Raw genomic sequence first — 14,146 nt, 5'->3', positions numbered from 1 at the left:
CAGAAAATGCAAGGGACCGTTTACAGGCATTTATTGGCAGCACTTGATCGTTTTCTTTTTTTCGTATTGTTATTATTATTATTTATTATTATTATTATTATTAATATTTATTATTATTATTATTATTATTATTCACTGTGTTTGCTTTCTTCTTCGAAAATTCGTATCGAGGTGATCGTCAAAGAACTGCGATCAGAGAGCAAACCGTGATCCTCTCGAAGCATCGCGTCGCTGCTCTCCGTCTCCCGTCCTTTTAACCCCTCAGTTTCTCTCCGGTTTCTCGTATTCTTTTTTTTTCCACAGTTACGAACGTTAACCAGCGTAATGTTCTCAACGAATCTTTTATGTACAAAAACTTATTATCTACAGGATACGCTTGCACTCGCACGTCACGTCCTCTTGGGCGGCGGAGGTGGGGGCCGGGGGTAGGGGAGGGGGCGTCAATAAATTAAATTTCACTCTAACTTATCGCGTTCGAACGCCCCACGTGCCTGGGATAGGCTATTCTACGTTCGAATAATGTGACCAGACATACAAGTTTTCGTGTGTCGGCCCCGTGCGAAAAATTTTCCCGTAAAACGTCCCGGATTTGAAATATTTGGCAGTTGAATGCGTGCACGCTGATCCGAATGTATTGCTTGCAGTTTATTCGCTCTAATGGTACCTCGTACAGTTCAACTGTCCGAGGAAACGTTGGGGAAGAGGGGGGAGGGGTTGATTAGGGTACATTTCAGTTCGTGCAGCATTGTAATTTTGGAAAAAAATCTGGCCACATTACGCACGAAAACACACAGTCCTGTCCAAAGTTGCTCCCGATAGCAAAACAGTTTCTCCACCCTATGCTTCTAGTCGCTATGATACACGAATGCCGGACAGTCGATGCCTCGTTACGCGTTCGTGTCCGATATAAACACAACGCAAACAAATATAAAGAGATACCATAAACTCTACAGAGAGCTGCGTCTGTGGACAGGACTGACTTAACCTATTTATACCCAATTGTTGCGTTCGCGCAACCGAGACAAATTTCCCGATAAATATGTGCAATTTAAAATGATCTTAATTCGTGACTCGCGACATTTACGTACATATATGTATATATAGTTTTCAATCGTTTCCGAATATCTTCGTTGTTTCTGGGCATAAATGGGTTGAAGGTACGATGTCCCTGATCCGTGTGTGAGCATGACGAATGCTCGTTAGAGCATGTAAGTGTGCGTTAGAGGGCGCGTGATTCGAGCTTCGAAATATCAATTTCGTTCGTTGGACCTGAACGTTGAGGTGTACAAAAAAAAAAAAAAATATAAAAAACGAGAAAGAAAGAAAGAAAGAAAGAACAAGGAAAGAGAAACGATCATGTTTCTAAACGCTGTTCGTTTCTCGCGAAAAAAGAACAGAGACATCGTACGAAGACGGTTGCACGCAACTTCCTCATACACCGACGTGACGGAAAAATCTCATAGAGACACATTAACTCGCTCCATTTACTACATAACATACAATATATATTCATATAATATATATATATATATATAATATTCAATAATATATACTAAAGGTGTATTTTATATATACAGAGATATATAATGTCTGTTTCAATAATCTTTTTTTTATGAATTAGTAACACTAGCTTGCTAAATAACATTCTTGGACCTCGTGTGTATAGCCAGCACCTTACGTTGTTGAACCCTCAGCTCAAAAAGAAGAGTCGCCCTTTTCGCTTATATTTAAAAAAATATAGTGTGTATGGATGTGTGCGTGTGTGCGTGTGTACGTGTGGGCGCGCGCGTGCACGCGCGTGTGGTGTGTGTATATGTATGTGCAAGTGTGTACCCCTCCCTGAGCTCGCTCCATGAAACTCGTTAAACATTCTTTAATCGTTTCCGCTCCATCCATTCTCCTCCGTTTCAGAATCTTTTCACAGCCCTCATTTCGTTTCGTTATGTTTTTTTTTCCTTTTTAATAACTTTCCACGTTGCGTGTGTGTACGTGTGTGTGTCTCGTATCCTCTTTTCTCGTATTTCCCTTTCATCGACACGTTATATAACAATTTTCTTCTTTTTTTTTTTCTAGGTAACATATATAATTGTCTAATATACAATAAATAATTTATCGCGTTCTCGAATGTACAATTGTTCGCCTATACTTCCGACTATACTTTATATGTTTAAGTAAATTTGTCCATACTAGATTCATCTTTTTCTCTCTTGATTAAAATACATTTAATAACACTTGTGCCTTAGCATCCTTTTATCCTTTAAGAACTAAATTTTGTACAAATTTGAACGAGCTCAACGCATATATATACATATACATATACCTATATCTATATCTATACGTATATGTTTATATACATATACATATACATATACATATACATATACATATACATATACATATACATATACATATACATATACATATACATATACATATACATATACATATACATATACATATACATATACATATACATATACATATACATATACATATACATATACATATACATATACATATACATATACATATACATATACATATACATATACACACATACACACACTCATGCGCGCACACACATACACACATATATATATACATATATATGTATACTAACTATTCTCTCTCTCTCGTTTATATATATATATGTATTTATATTTATATATATAAACGTTGTAAAGCTTAGTACGATTACCATCGACGTATCGATCGTCAAAAAGTAACAAAAAAAAAAAAGAAAGACCAAAGGAGGACGAAATTTTTTGCGGCATACAGATCGTACTATATACCGTGTCGCAGCTGACGCGTCGATAAAACAAACATCCATCCTCTCGCGGTAGCGTCCGTACTCGCGTGCACTTCGTTAATATACATCTCTATAGGTATACATATATAATACAAGGAACAAACGAAGTCAGAGAGAGGGCGTATAGTTTTTTTTTCTTTTTTTTTAGATCGTCTGAGGGATGTGCCAAGTGGGCACATTGTGGCAGGAAGAGCTGCTCGACGGTGTCACCTTGCGAACGATCGCTGTGTGAATACGCGAACGACCCTTGTCTCGTTCAGCTCGTACTCTCTCGTGCTGCTCCCTTGTGGGTCGAGCCCTGTCTCACGCGCCGGTACAGTCGATTTCTATAATATCCTTCGGCACGTCTACGAACTGATAGACCAGCCTCTGTCCGTCAACTTTCGCCAGAATGCCGCGTTGGTAATAGTAGCGCAGAGCTCGGCCCATGGTCTCGTAGTTCATGTCCGGCTTGTTCTTGTGGAGACCCCACAAGCGCGACACCGCCTTACTGTCGACCAGCTTGAAGACGCCTCGTTCGCGATTCGTCCACTTGATGTACCGTGGACAGTATTCTCGATCTTGGAGCAACTTCAACAGAAACTCCCACAGGTACGTGGTCGAGCCCTCGCGAGATTTCCTCTTTACCGCCGCCCCGTCACCTTGGCGCGGTTTCTTCAACTTGTTCTTCTTCGACCGCGGAGGGAAGCCTAACTCCAGGAGGTACAAATCGTCGGACACCGAGCTGGTGGCTGCTTGGATCACGCTCGTCGGTACGCCGCCGTGTCCCCGCGGTGGGCTCGGGGTGCAGGGGGTCGCGAATTGACCCCCGCTGGCGTACATCGAATTCACGTAACTGCTGTAGCTCTCGGACACTGTAAACAGAAACGAAACGATCGTTGAGCGTATCGGTCTCGCATCGCGCGTTATTTCACGGAAAATTCTCGCGCACTTTGTTATTACGCGTAAAATAAAACAACGATCGAGCAAGTTGATCGAGCACCGTTGCTTCGATACTCTTCCTTCGTATCGAAGGATATAGTAATTGGTTGAGTATACGACGTTAAATCGCAAAGTATTTAAAACTTAATTGCAAGGTGGCGCGGAACCACGAGAGGATTTATGTTCGCGCGATTTTCGTCGGATGGCGCCACCGTCGCGCGCTACCATTAGAGTATAATGTAGATCATCGAATTAATTATGGGGTAAGTCCGGTTATTACATTTTTTACTACTGAAATTGGAGCGTGCTTCGTTATCTACCGACGAATAAAATTGAGCGCGATGCGAACCAGTCTTTTCAACCTGCGTACTAATCGAAGTTAATTTAGCGTGTGGATATTCCCGCTAATTGGATTCGGATCATGCTTGATCCGTTCTTTTTAACGTCCGTCCAGCCTCGATTAACGACGCGCCGCGTATCGAGGAAAACGTATACTTTAGCCCGAAACGAGTTTCGCCTTTTCTTTTATTTTCGCGCGTTCTTCCGTCTCGCGTTTCCGAATCGAACACCTCGGACACGTTCACGCGCGTATTTACGGGAAATCGACGGCGAAAAGAATCGCTCGTCCCCGTGTTCCAAAGTGTTGCGAAACAGAGTACGAATCGTTCCACGGTCGTCTCTGGTCTCGTAGCGAACTCTATCGCGCGTTCGGTTGCTATCCGATCGGTTCCACTTAACAGGTCTGATCAAAGGAGGCGCTACTCCACTGCGCCAAATACGGGCGATCTCTCGCATATTTCAAGGGGTTGTCTCGCCATAAATCGCATCGCGTCTCGGGCCTATCCTTCCGACCGAAATAAATCTTTCGATCGACTCCTGGTACTCGTCAATTCGCTACGTAGGATCGAGTTCGCGTCTATCGAGGTTTTCGCACCGCGCCTCTTAAGTACACACCGTACTTAACCGTGCAATGAACTATTAATAGCTGTCCACGAAGCATCGTTGCCGGTGCTATGCCGTTTCTGTCACAGGATGATTGATGCTTCGGGACAGCCTCTCTCGAGCCACGTCTCGATAACCTTTTTTTTTTTTTCCTTGCCCGCCACGATCGATCTCGATTCCACGGGTTCTTGCGCCACGGTGCACGGGAGACCGGACCAGGTATATATCCCGTCGAATCGGATACGCGATCTACGGAGGATGGAAACATCGTTTACGCTCTCGCGGTGGGGAAGTTGGTCGCGTCGTTACACAGAAACGTCTCCCGTGCCGGGGTGAGCGCGTGCGCGCGCGCGCGCACGACTCCATACGGATGCGAATATACGCGATTCGAGTGTACGCCGTCAGCGTTGGCCCGTGGTCATGGGCGTAACGAGGACTAATGCCTTTTTTAAAACCGACTCCTACGTCGAGGTATTCGATCGATCAACGACCTAGAATCGAGCCTCTCGCGCTCGTGTCATCGTGTCCGGCGAAACCAACCTTTCGTTCCTCGCGCGTATCGTTACTTTTCCCAACGATCTCTTAAATATATATATATATGTTTTTTTTAACCGATAGAGATACTCTCCTTTTCGCGCGTTCCGTTTCGAATCCACTCTCTCGACGAGTAGGAAATCATCGGTGAACGATCGGTCCACGCGATTTCCTACACTGACGAGCTATTAAAGTTTTCTCGTGGAATCGTGTCCGGCTAAACGAACGTTGCATTCGTTGCACTTATCGTTACTTTTGCCGACAATCTCTTAAATATATATATTTTTTTTTTAACCGACCGAGATACTGTCCCTTTCGCGAATCCACTCTCTCGACGAGAACAAAATCATCGGTGGACGATCGGTCCACACGATATGCTTCGTCTCAATTTTGTCTTTCGTTACTCGTTACGATCGCGGGACGATTTTCTGCACCGACGAGCGATTAAAATTTCGTCGTGGAATCGTGCTCGGGGTTCCGCGAAAAGAAGGAACTCCCGGGAAGATGCCCCGAAATAGAAAGTATTCGTACGCCACTGGTCGTGTGGCCAGTGGCGTGTGTGCGCCGAAGAGGAGAAGCGAGGCGGGCCGGGGCAAAGAGACGCGGAGGAGAGGGTTAAGCGGAGCCAAATGAAGGGAACAGGAGACGGTGGTGGCGACGATGGTAGCGACGATGGTGGCGACGATGGTGTTGGTGGCGATGATGGTAATGATGGCGATGGTGGTGACGGTGGTAGCGTTAGTGACGATGGTGATTGCGGCGATGACGGTGGTGGCGATGGTGGTGACGGTGGTGGCGATGGTGATTCGAGGGGAGGGGTAGGGCGGAGGTGGCCGACGCGCAGGAGAGAGAACGGAAAAAGCGACGAAGAAGGAGAGGGAAAACAAAAGGGTAGGGGAACTCTGGCTGCAGTATGATAGAGGACTGACCCGAGCCAAGGTTGCACGGGTGACGCCATCAAGCTACTAGTGCATAATAGCGCCGCTCGTTCGGAGGCCGCCGCGACTGCGCTAAAATCGGAACTCGTTCTACCCTTCCCCCGTGCTCCGCGCCTCTCCGTTTCGCTGCGTCGTTCCCCGTAGTTCCGCGGAGGCGCGCGCGGTTGAACGATTCCTCTCTCTATTCGAGATGCTTTTCTGCTTCCGAGCCGAGCAGCACCCGAAGAGAGAAGGTAAAGCAGCAGCGGGAAAAAGAACAAGAGAAACCCGACACACGTGTATCTATAAGTGTGCGCGCGCGTGCGTGTATATATATATATAATATATATATGTATATGTATATATATATATATGTATGTATATATACAAGTAGACGTAGGTATACGCGCGCGTACACTTACGCGTAGAGAGGTACACAAATACGAGGCACGCCGGGGCGGACAAAAAGATGGCGGACAGCGGGGAAACCGAAAATTCTCGAGGTGCCTCTAAAAATAAAGAGAACGCCCCGTTGTTCTCAGGAACCGTGTACATAGACGAACGCGAGGGAGAAAGAGAAAACGGGAGCCGCGATCGGGAGCAAAAGAGCGCGGAGAAACAGCTGGAGCGGATCGTGTTTACGCGCCGTATGACTGGCTAGATGAGTCAATCGTAGACCCGTTGTCTAGGAGGCGCGTGGTGGGGGAGCTACTACTTCACTGACCTATACCACGGACGTCGTACAGCGAAGGGAGAGACCGCTAGAGACGACGATGCATCGCGTACGCATGACTGTTTCGTGACGCATAGAGCCGCCACCGCCACCGCCGCCGCTCTCCTGCATAGAGAAAGACAGAGAGGCCCGCTACGATGACGATTTTCTATCGACGCTCCGACCGTTTGCGCAATAGAAACGCTCGCTGGAAGGAAACTGTTACGAGATCGAACCGCGCGAGCGAACCAACGTGGCTACCGAGCGACAACGATCGCGATTTTGCACGGTGAACCCCTCGAGGCGCGCGCCGCGCGGACTTTTAAATCGTCTCCCTCGTATCGAACGGTGGCGTACTCCCGATCGATCGGAACGAACGATCGGAACGAAATCACCGCGAACGTCGAACAAGTGGGTTTCCCCGATCTGTTTTCGTCGTCGTTGTCCTCGTCGTCGTCTACGTAGTTCTTCTTCCTGACAGCGGTGGCAGGAAGTTTGGGCGAAGCAGCCGGGTAACGAGTCGATAGTTAAAAATACGTACACGGTATGGGACGGGGAGGAGAGCCGCGGGGGAGGAGAGGAGGCCAGCAGGAGAATCGGGGAGTTATCCACGGAGCCGTGCCTCCCGTTTATTTTGCGAGAATTTCGCGCTAGCCTCGCGGCCGGAAGTACAAGTATAGCGAGAACGGAGGGATAGGGAGGGAGAGAAAAAAGAGGGAAGCGGGAGGAGATGATCTCCGCGGCGGTGGGGGTATCCAGGAACGTACGAATCGGTAGCGGTGGGAAGGACGGGATAAAAAGACCTACGCTGAAAGTGAAGACGACGGAAGAATCTTCGCGGGGAACGGATTCTCGCGTACGCTCGAACAATCGTTCGAAATACAAGGGGACGGAGAAATCGAGTCATCTCCGAATCGAATCGCGCGGTTCGTTCCACCGTACTAGTACGAGTAGACCGGACGTAACCGAGCCTTACGCGATCAATTTCGAGAGGACGTGTTTCGTAGATTCGGGCATTCGATCGGTCGATTCTGACCGGGAACCGTCTCCTATCGGTTTATATCGCGTAATTTCGGACACTCTTGGTACCGTGTCTTCGTTTATCGGTTACAAAAAGTCAAAGTGACAGCGGGATCGCGCTAATTTTATCTTTTCCGCGGCAGCAAAAATACCCAAGCCAGTAACACAAGTGGCTGATATATACGCGCGGGCAACAAAAAGACGAGGAGAGAAGCGCGATAGATATACCGCGGATGACGTTAATAGCCGTGAACCCGTCGTTTAGCGAGACGCCTGTAAACCGAGTGCCATTATCGCCAACTCATACGGCTGTCCAATTGGAGCTTCGAATACACAAGACTTATCTCGCACGATTTCCTTGGGACGAGTTACCGTACCAATAAACGTTCCGTTGTTTCTCCTCGCCCCACCGGTTGCTCCGCGTCTATCCTAACAGCGATATTGTCCGCAAATTCGATCGAAGGATGAAAAAACGATCGACAACGATCGATAACGCGGGCTCCGCGTCGACGACGTTAATCGACACGGGGCAAACATTGGTTCGCGAACGCGTTTTACGATCGGTTTCCGGCCGGCGAGCGCCGATTCCACGAGTCCCTCCCTTTCGACCGATACGCGTCTAGTCGGAGTTGAATTCGGTGAGAGAGAGAGAGAGAGAAGAGGAAAAAAATGAAAAAAGTGGTCCTCGAGGAGAAACGCGAATTTCGATCGGCCGAGTCTCTCTACGCGAGAGCTGGCGCGCATACGGACAAAAAAGAAGCATCGGTGCGGAGGGTATATACAGCCGTGTAAGACGAGTTCTCACGTACCAGGACTTCGAGGCGGAATTCCGCGTGCACCTAAGTGCACGAATGACCCTCAACCCGTCGAGAGGAGGAGAAGGAGGAGCAGGAGGTAGAGGAGGAGGAAGAGGGGGAGTAGTAGGACGAAGGGAGGGGGGTGGTGGCGGCGGTGTCGGCGGTGTCGGCGGCGGCGGTGGTGGCGGTGGCGGTGGCGGCGGAAGAAGGATGGAGTGACACGGTGCGAAGAGAAAAGGCACCGAAAGTGTTCGTACGGCATAAACAAAGCGGTCGTGGCCGTGTGCACGTACACGCTTGATATAGGTTCAGAGTCGGTGTATAGCGGTACGAGTGCATATACGCGTTCGCATCCGAAGAATACGCGGGAGAGAGAAGGAAGGAAGGAGGAGGGAAAGACGGTAGGACAAAGATGGCCTGGACACCGGTGGTGGTGCGTCGATGGAGCGTGTGGTAGCCGGCCAGAGGAGGCAACGGCAGCGGTTCAGCGGGTGGTGGAGTGGGTAGGAGGAAGAAGAAGAGGCGGAGGAGGGGGAGGATGAGGATGAGGTCGAGAGAAGGGGAGAGTTGACCTTCAGCTGCGCCGGGAAAGTCAGGCAGTCACTGACCGACAGACTAACTTAACTACTCTATCCTTCTCCTCCTTCTCTCTTCTCCACCTCCATTCGCGACTGGCTAGTCCGATGCACCGTGTTGCACACACGAGCGCGCGCGCCCGCCTGCCCGCCCGCCCGCTCGCCCGCTCGCCCGCGCGCACGCACACCGACGTCTCTCCTCTATCCCGCTCGCGCTCCTCGAGCTTCTCGTCTCCGTTGCTCGCGTTCCTTCTGCATCTCCCTACTACCGCGTGTCTCGACGTCGAGTCGTTCCTTCTGCTCTCGTTCCCTTTTTCTGTTTCTCTCGTTAGACCCAGACCCCCATCCCGGCCTATTATGTTACCCTACTGCCTCGGGATACTATCTTTAACCCCGAAACCCGTTCAAATTGCGAGCCGCTTTGCAGCCGCACGTGTATGAACGTCTATCGTCCGTCTCTCTCTTTCTCTCTTCTCTCTCTCTTCTCTCTCTTCTCTCTCTTCTCTCTCTCTCCCTCTACTCTCCGTCGCTCGGCACCCGGAAAGGGTTAAAGGGATAAACGCCGCGAGGAAGAATAGGAAAACGATCTCGGTCTCGTAGGAAATTGAACGCTCGTCGGATTTCGGCGTTGGGAGTGAGAGTACAGAGTACGCGGAGCATTCTCGCCGGCCACGGAAGAAAACCAGGAACGCGACGCAAATAGGAGCTGGGAAGGAAGGTTGGTGCGAACGAATGTCGAGACGTTCTTTGAAAATTTCTTCTTTGGAACGGCACGGAGGGAGCGCGTACCGCGTGGCGCACGCGAGAACGCGGCTTAACGCGAAAGAAGACAGCGCGCGAAACGAAACGCTACCAGCTCGGCGGCAGCGCCGGAGCTCCGTCCCAAAAACTTCACTTTCGTTCGGGATTCGAGTCGAAGGACGTCGAGGTAAAAGGCTGCTCTTTGATCTTCCATGCGCGCGCGAGAGAGGGAAAGAGAGCGAGACAGAGAGAGAGAAGAGAGAGAGAGAAAGAGAGACGCGTCGAAAAATGGTCTCGCGATTGCAATAGACACCGTGGGCGGAACGCATTATTTCTCGGCCGTTTCTGTGTTCCTCGAAGCGGTTGGGGGAGGGGATGGAGGAGAAGGAGGAGGTGGTGGAGGAGGAGGAGGAGGAGGTGGTGGAGGAGGTGGAAGAGGAGGAGGTGGAGGCTAACACACCGGCACTTCTGGCCTGCTCCGTGTTAACGAAAAGAACGAGATTTACGTCCGGAGTTCGAGTGGTTTTTCTACGCGTCCACCTTGGTTGCCTATAAAACGTACGTCAAACGTGTGGGCTTCGCGATTCCCTGCCCCTGCGCCCTCGCTCCCTTCCCTTACCACCGTGCAGAACCACTCTCCGTCTCTCTCTTTATCTCCTCTTTAAACGGAAATACTCGGGAGGGGGGTGGGTGGGAGGGAGGGTGAAACGGCATCGAAGATATCGACGGTGCGTTCGTTCGACGCGGCTCGAGGAATCGCGGTGGGACACGAGCGTCGTCGTCGTATTTTGGAAAATTCCTCGTAGCACCGCGAGGAGGAGAACGGCCGCGAGCGGCTCCGTGGAACCGAGGATATTTCTTCGGATCCAAGTATCGCGAGCGTGCATCGTTTGCAGGATACGTTTCTTGGCGAGTTCGTCGATCGTTCGATGGGATTCTTATTACTAGTTTCCTGCTGCACGTATCGCGGTGGGTAGCTCTTTGTAGCCGGCTGGCTCGGTATCCGGAAGTCTCGATGCTACGACGGCCGACGACCAACACGGTGCACCTATGTTCCCTCGCGGACCATTATTCCGCTCATAGGTGGACGTTACGCGCGTCTGTAGACGGTGCTCGGACGGTATTGTCAGCGAGGGAACTCGACGCGCGCCTCTTTGAGATCGGATCGACGGATGGGACGCGACGATACTTTCCATCGAATATCGTTACTTCGATCCGATCGCTCCGTCGCGACAAATTGTACGCGGGGCCGATCGTTTATCGTTCGGTCGCGTCGAGGGCCGAGATTCCCGAAAGCCGAAAAACCGAGCGTAGTCGCCGCGGTGCATCTAGGCTGCATTACGAATGCACGGTGCGTCCAGTCGCGCGTTTGCATCTCCAGACTGGTCTAGCGCGCGCACTCGGCTACTTGGTAGTCGTTAACTCCGTCGTCGGCAGACGTCGTTCGACGGAACACCGGGGGAATAAAAAAGCAGCGCATCGTTTCATCGTTGGGCGAACGTCTTTCTCTCCCCCGTCACCCCTCTCTCTCTCTCTCTCTCTCTCTCTCTCTCTCTCTCTCTCTCGTTTCGTTTCTCTCTCTCCGTGCATCTCCGCGAAACGACTCTCCGCGTTGTCGGAAGTACCTCCGGCTCGAGGGACGGAGTTTCCACTCTTCGAAAAATATCGTATCCTGGACGAGCAGCAAACGCGAATTCGGTCGCGCGCGGGTAAAAAGGAGTCCGGTGACTGGATATACTTTCGGAACACCCAGTGAACCGGCGCGCGGAGGAGCGAAAGAGGCGTCTATATTCCCGGACCAATCCAATACGCGTGCGCTGCCTACGTCGCACGCATTCTTTTCGTTCGCCAGGCGGACAGAGGTCAAGACGACGACGGGCGAATGGGAAGAATGCGTGACTCCTCTTCCGTCGTCGCGGACACGACGTGTGCGAGGTCAGTGACCATCGTGCGCACTCTCGGTGGGCGCAACTTCTTGCAGCTAGCGGACGAGGAGGACGGAGCGGCGAGAGACCGAGGGACCGAGAGAGCGAGGAAACCAGACGGAGGGAAAGAGAGAGAAAGAGAGAGGGAGAGAGAGTGGAAGCTCGTCGTCTCCTCGAAGAGAACGAGGAACGGGAACGGGAACGGGAACGGGAACGAGCGAGGGAGCTTTTCGCCGCGCGAACCTACTACCCGCTCGGGGGGATGTTTAATGGTCGGCTGATACCGAATTTAGAGGCGGGAAGGTTAATACCGGCGAAACCGACCGTCTGTATAAATTCTGCTCGGAGACAGGGACGCGGACGCCGGCCGGCGACCGCCGCTGGAACTTCGACCCTTTGATTCCGCGGCTCTTAATTGAGCCAACGCGAGAACCTCCGCTCCGGGTTGATTTATTTTCGGCCCGTGCATATATCTCGCCTCGTAGCCGCGGCGGTGCTCGCCGCGCGTCTTTTACCCGACGCCGGACACATCGAGTCCGGAATAAACGACTCGGGAGACCCTCGTCGAGCTTCTTTCCAGGAAGTTCTTTCCGCGAAAATTACGAAACGTCCGCGAACCACGACCGAGCGATCTCCACGCCGAAGGAGTACCGCGTTGCGCAAGGAATTGTCCGATAACGTTTCGAAAACGGCGTTAACGCGCAACCTCGGCAAGGATGGTGCACTCTTGAAAATTCGGACAGAGGGCGCGTTATCGGTTCGCCCGCTCGCGAAAGATAACCCGGACCCGACAATTGCCAAAAGCTCTCCCCCCCTCTGGGCTCTCTGACCCCCCACTCCCCTTGTTCGATCGCGCGCTCGAAGCCGCGATAAAACGATCGGGCCAGATGATTTGGGTCAGCGGCATTGACATGGATATCGTCGCATGGAAGGAGTGTCTTATCGCCCCGGGTATAATAATTACAATAATAAGATAACGATTGCAGCGAGAGAATGTAAATAAGTTAACGCTCGTCCGCGCCGCGCTGAATCGGCGCTGTCGTTCCCCGGTGCGTCTACCAGGTATTATATAATATCGCGAGCGGCGAACGAAAGAGAAAGGAAACGCGAAACTCGCGAAACAAGGGCAGACGCGAGCATCCGCCGGATGGAGAGCGCGCGTTGTTGCGTCGATGCGGAAAAAACGTTATCGAAATTCCGCGAACCGTTGTTCCGCGCGGGGAAAAAAAAAAAAGAAAGAAAAGAACAGGCGACGACGATCCTTGCGCACCCGCGACGCGAATCACGCTCGGTAGGGTCCTCTCGCCGAGAGCGAGAGCCCGAGAGCGACGATCGACGGTTCGGTTTTTTCGACAAAGTATTATTTTCGTTGCGCAATACATTATTTTTACGCAACGTTACGTAAACGCGACGCAACAGCGATACGCCGCGAATGTATCGCAGGCAAGGTTTAACTCGCTCGTTTGGTAATTGAGAGTCAACCCCTCGCGCCACCGTACAAGCATCGGGCAACGTTACAGCAATTTCCGAAACACGCGCGACGTACAATCCCGACCCCTCGTTTCGACTCTCTCGAGTAAAATTCCTTACCAGTATCACCGTTTATCCGCGTTCCGCGAGAAACCGTTCCGTACGATTCTCTCGAAAACGATTCCTCGTCCGCTCGCGAGCGCTCTGTCGCAAGGCGCTAGATATCCGGGTACGTCGTTGGATTTTCTCCGCGGACAGACGCGACTGAAGAGCCACGCTTCGCGAGACCGATTTGCGTTCGATCTACGGACCCGTCGACAGGGGACGCGTCGCGTCGGGGACCGACGAACCTTTGTCGAAGTTACTGGCGCGCGCGAGTCGTCGAACCGTTTCGAAACGGTAAGAGAAACACCGTTTCGAAAATTCGTACGCTCGACGGGAGAAGTACTCGAACGTGGTCGATTTGACCTTTGAACCGCTGGTGTTGGGCTCGCGAGAGGTTGGAAATACGTTCGGTCGAAAGGAGGCGACATCGGCGAGCGTGCGCGCGTTACCGATAAAACCGAGCGTCGGGGTGCGAGGGAGGAAGAATCGCGAGGACGAAGGAACGAGGAACGTCGCGCGAAGAGGATCGGGAGGATCGCGTGACACGAAAAGTTTCGTGCGCGCGGAACTAACCCGGCGTCGTTACTCGATGCCCGTTCACTTTCTCCGATAGTACTAGAGACAGCCCCCCTCCTTCCCTCCCGTTCCCTCATCTTCCTGTTCCTCCCCACCAGGGGG

The 14,146-nt window shown here is 51.2% G+C and overlaps 1 protein-coding gene across 5 annotated transcripts in view; it reads right to left on the bottom strand.

Moving 5' to 3' along the window:
* Positions 1-3,103: 3,103 nt before the first annotated feature.
* The window catches only part of Eip74ef (Ecdysone-induced protein E74), a 150,978-nt gene continuing 139,935 nt past the window's right edge, over positions 3,104-14,146 (bottom strand). For all 5 annotated transcript variants that reach the window (XM_076305109.1, XM_076305111.1, XM_076305110.1 and 2 more), the window contains one exon: positions 3,104-3,663. In XM_076305109.1, coding sequence (XP_076161224.1) covers positions 3,113-3,663 — 551 coding nt within the window. In that variant the 3' untranslated portion in view covers positions 3,104-3,112. The remainder of the gene's footprint in view (positions 3,664-14,146) is intronic.

The sequence above is a fragment of the Ptiloglossa arizonensis genome, chromosome 2 (genome assembly GCF_051014685.1).
Source record: "Ptiloglossa arizonensis isolate GNS036 chromosome 2, iyPtiAriz1_principal, whole genome shotgun sequence".
Lineage (NCBI taxonomy): Eukaryota > Metazoa > Arthropoda > Insecta > Hymenoptera > Colletidae > Ptiloglossa > Ptiloglossa arizonensis.
The sequence above is the reverse complement of the archived record's forward strand: the minus strand, read 5'-3'. Positions and strand labels throughout refer to the sequence as shown.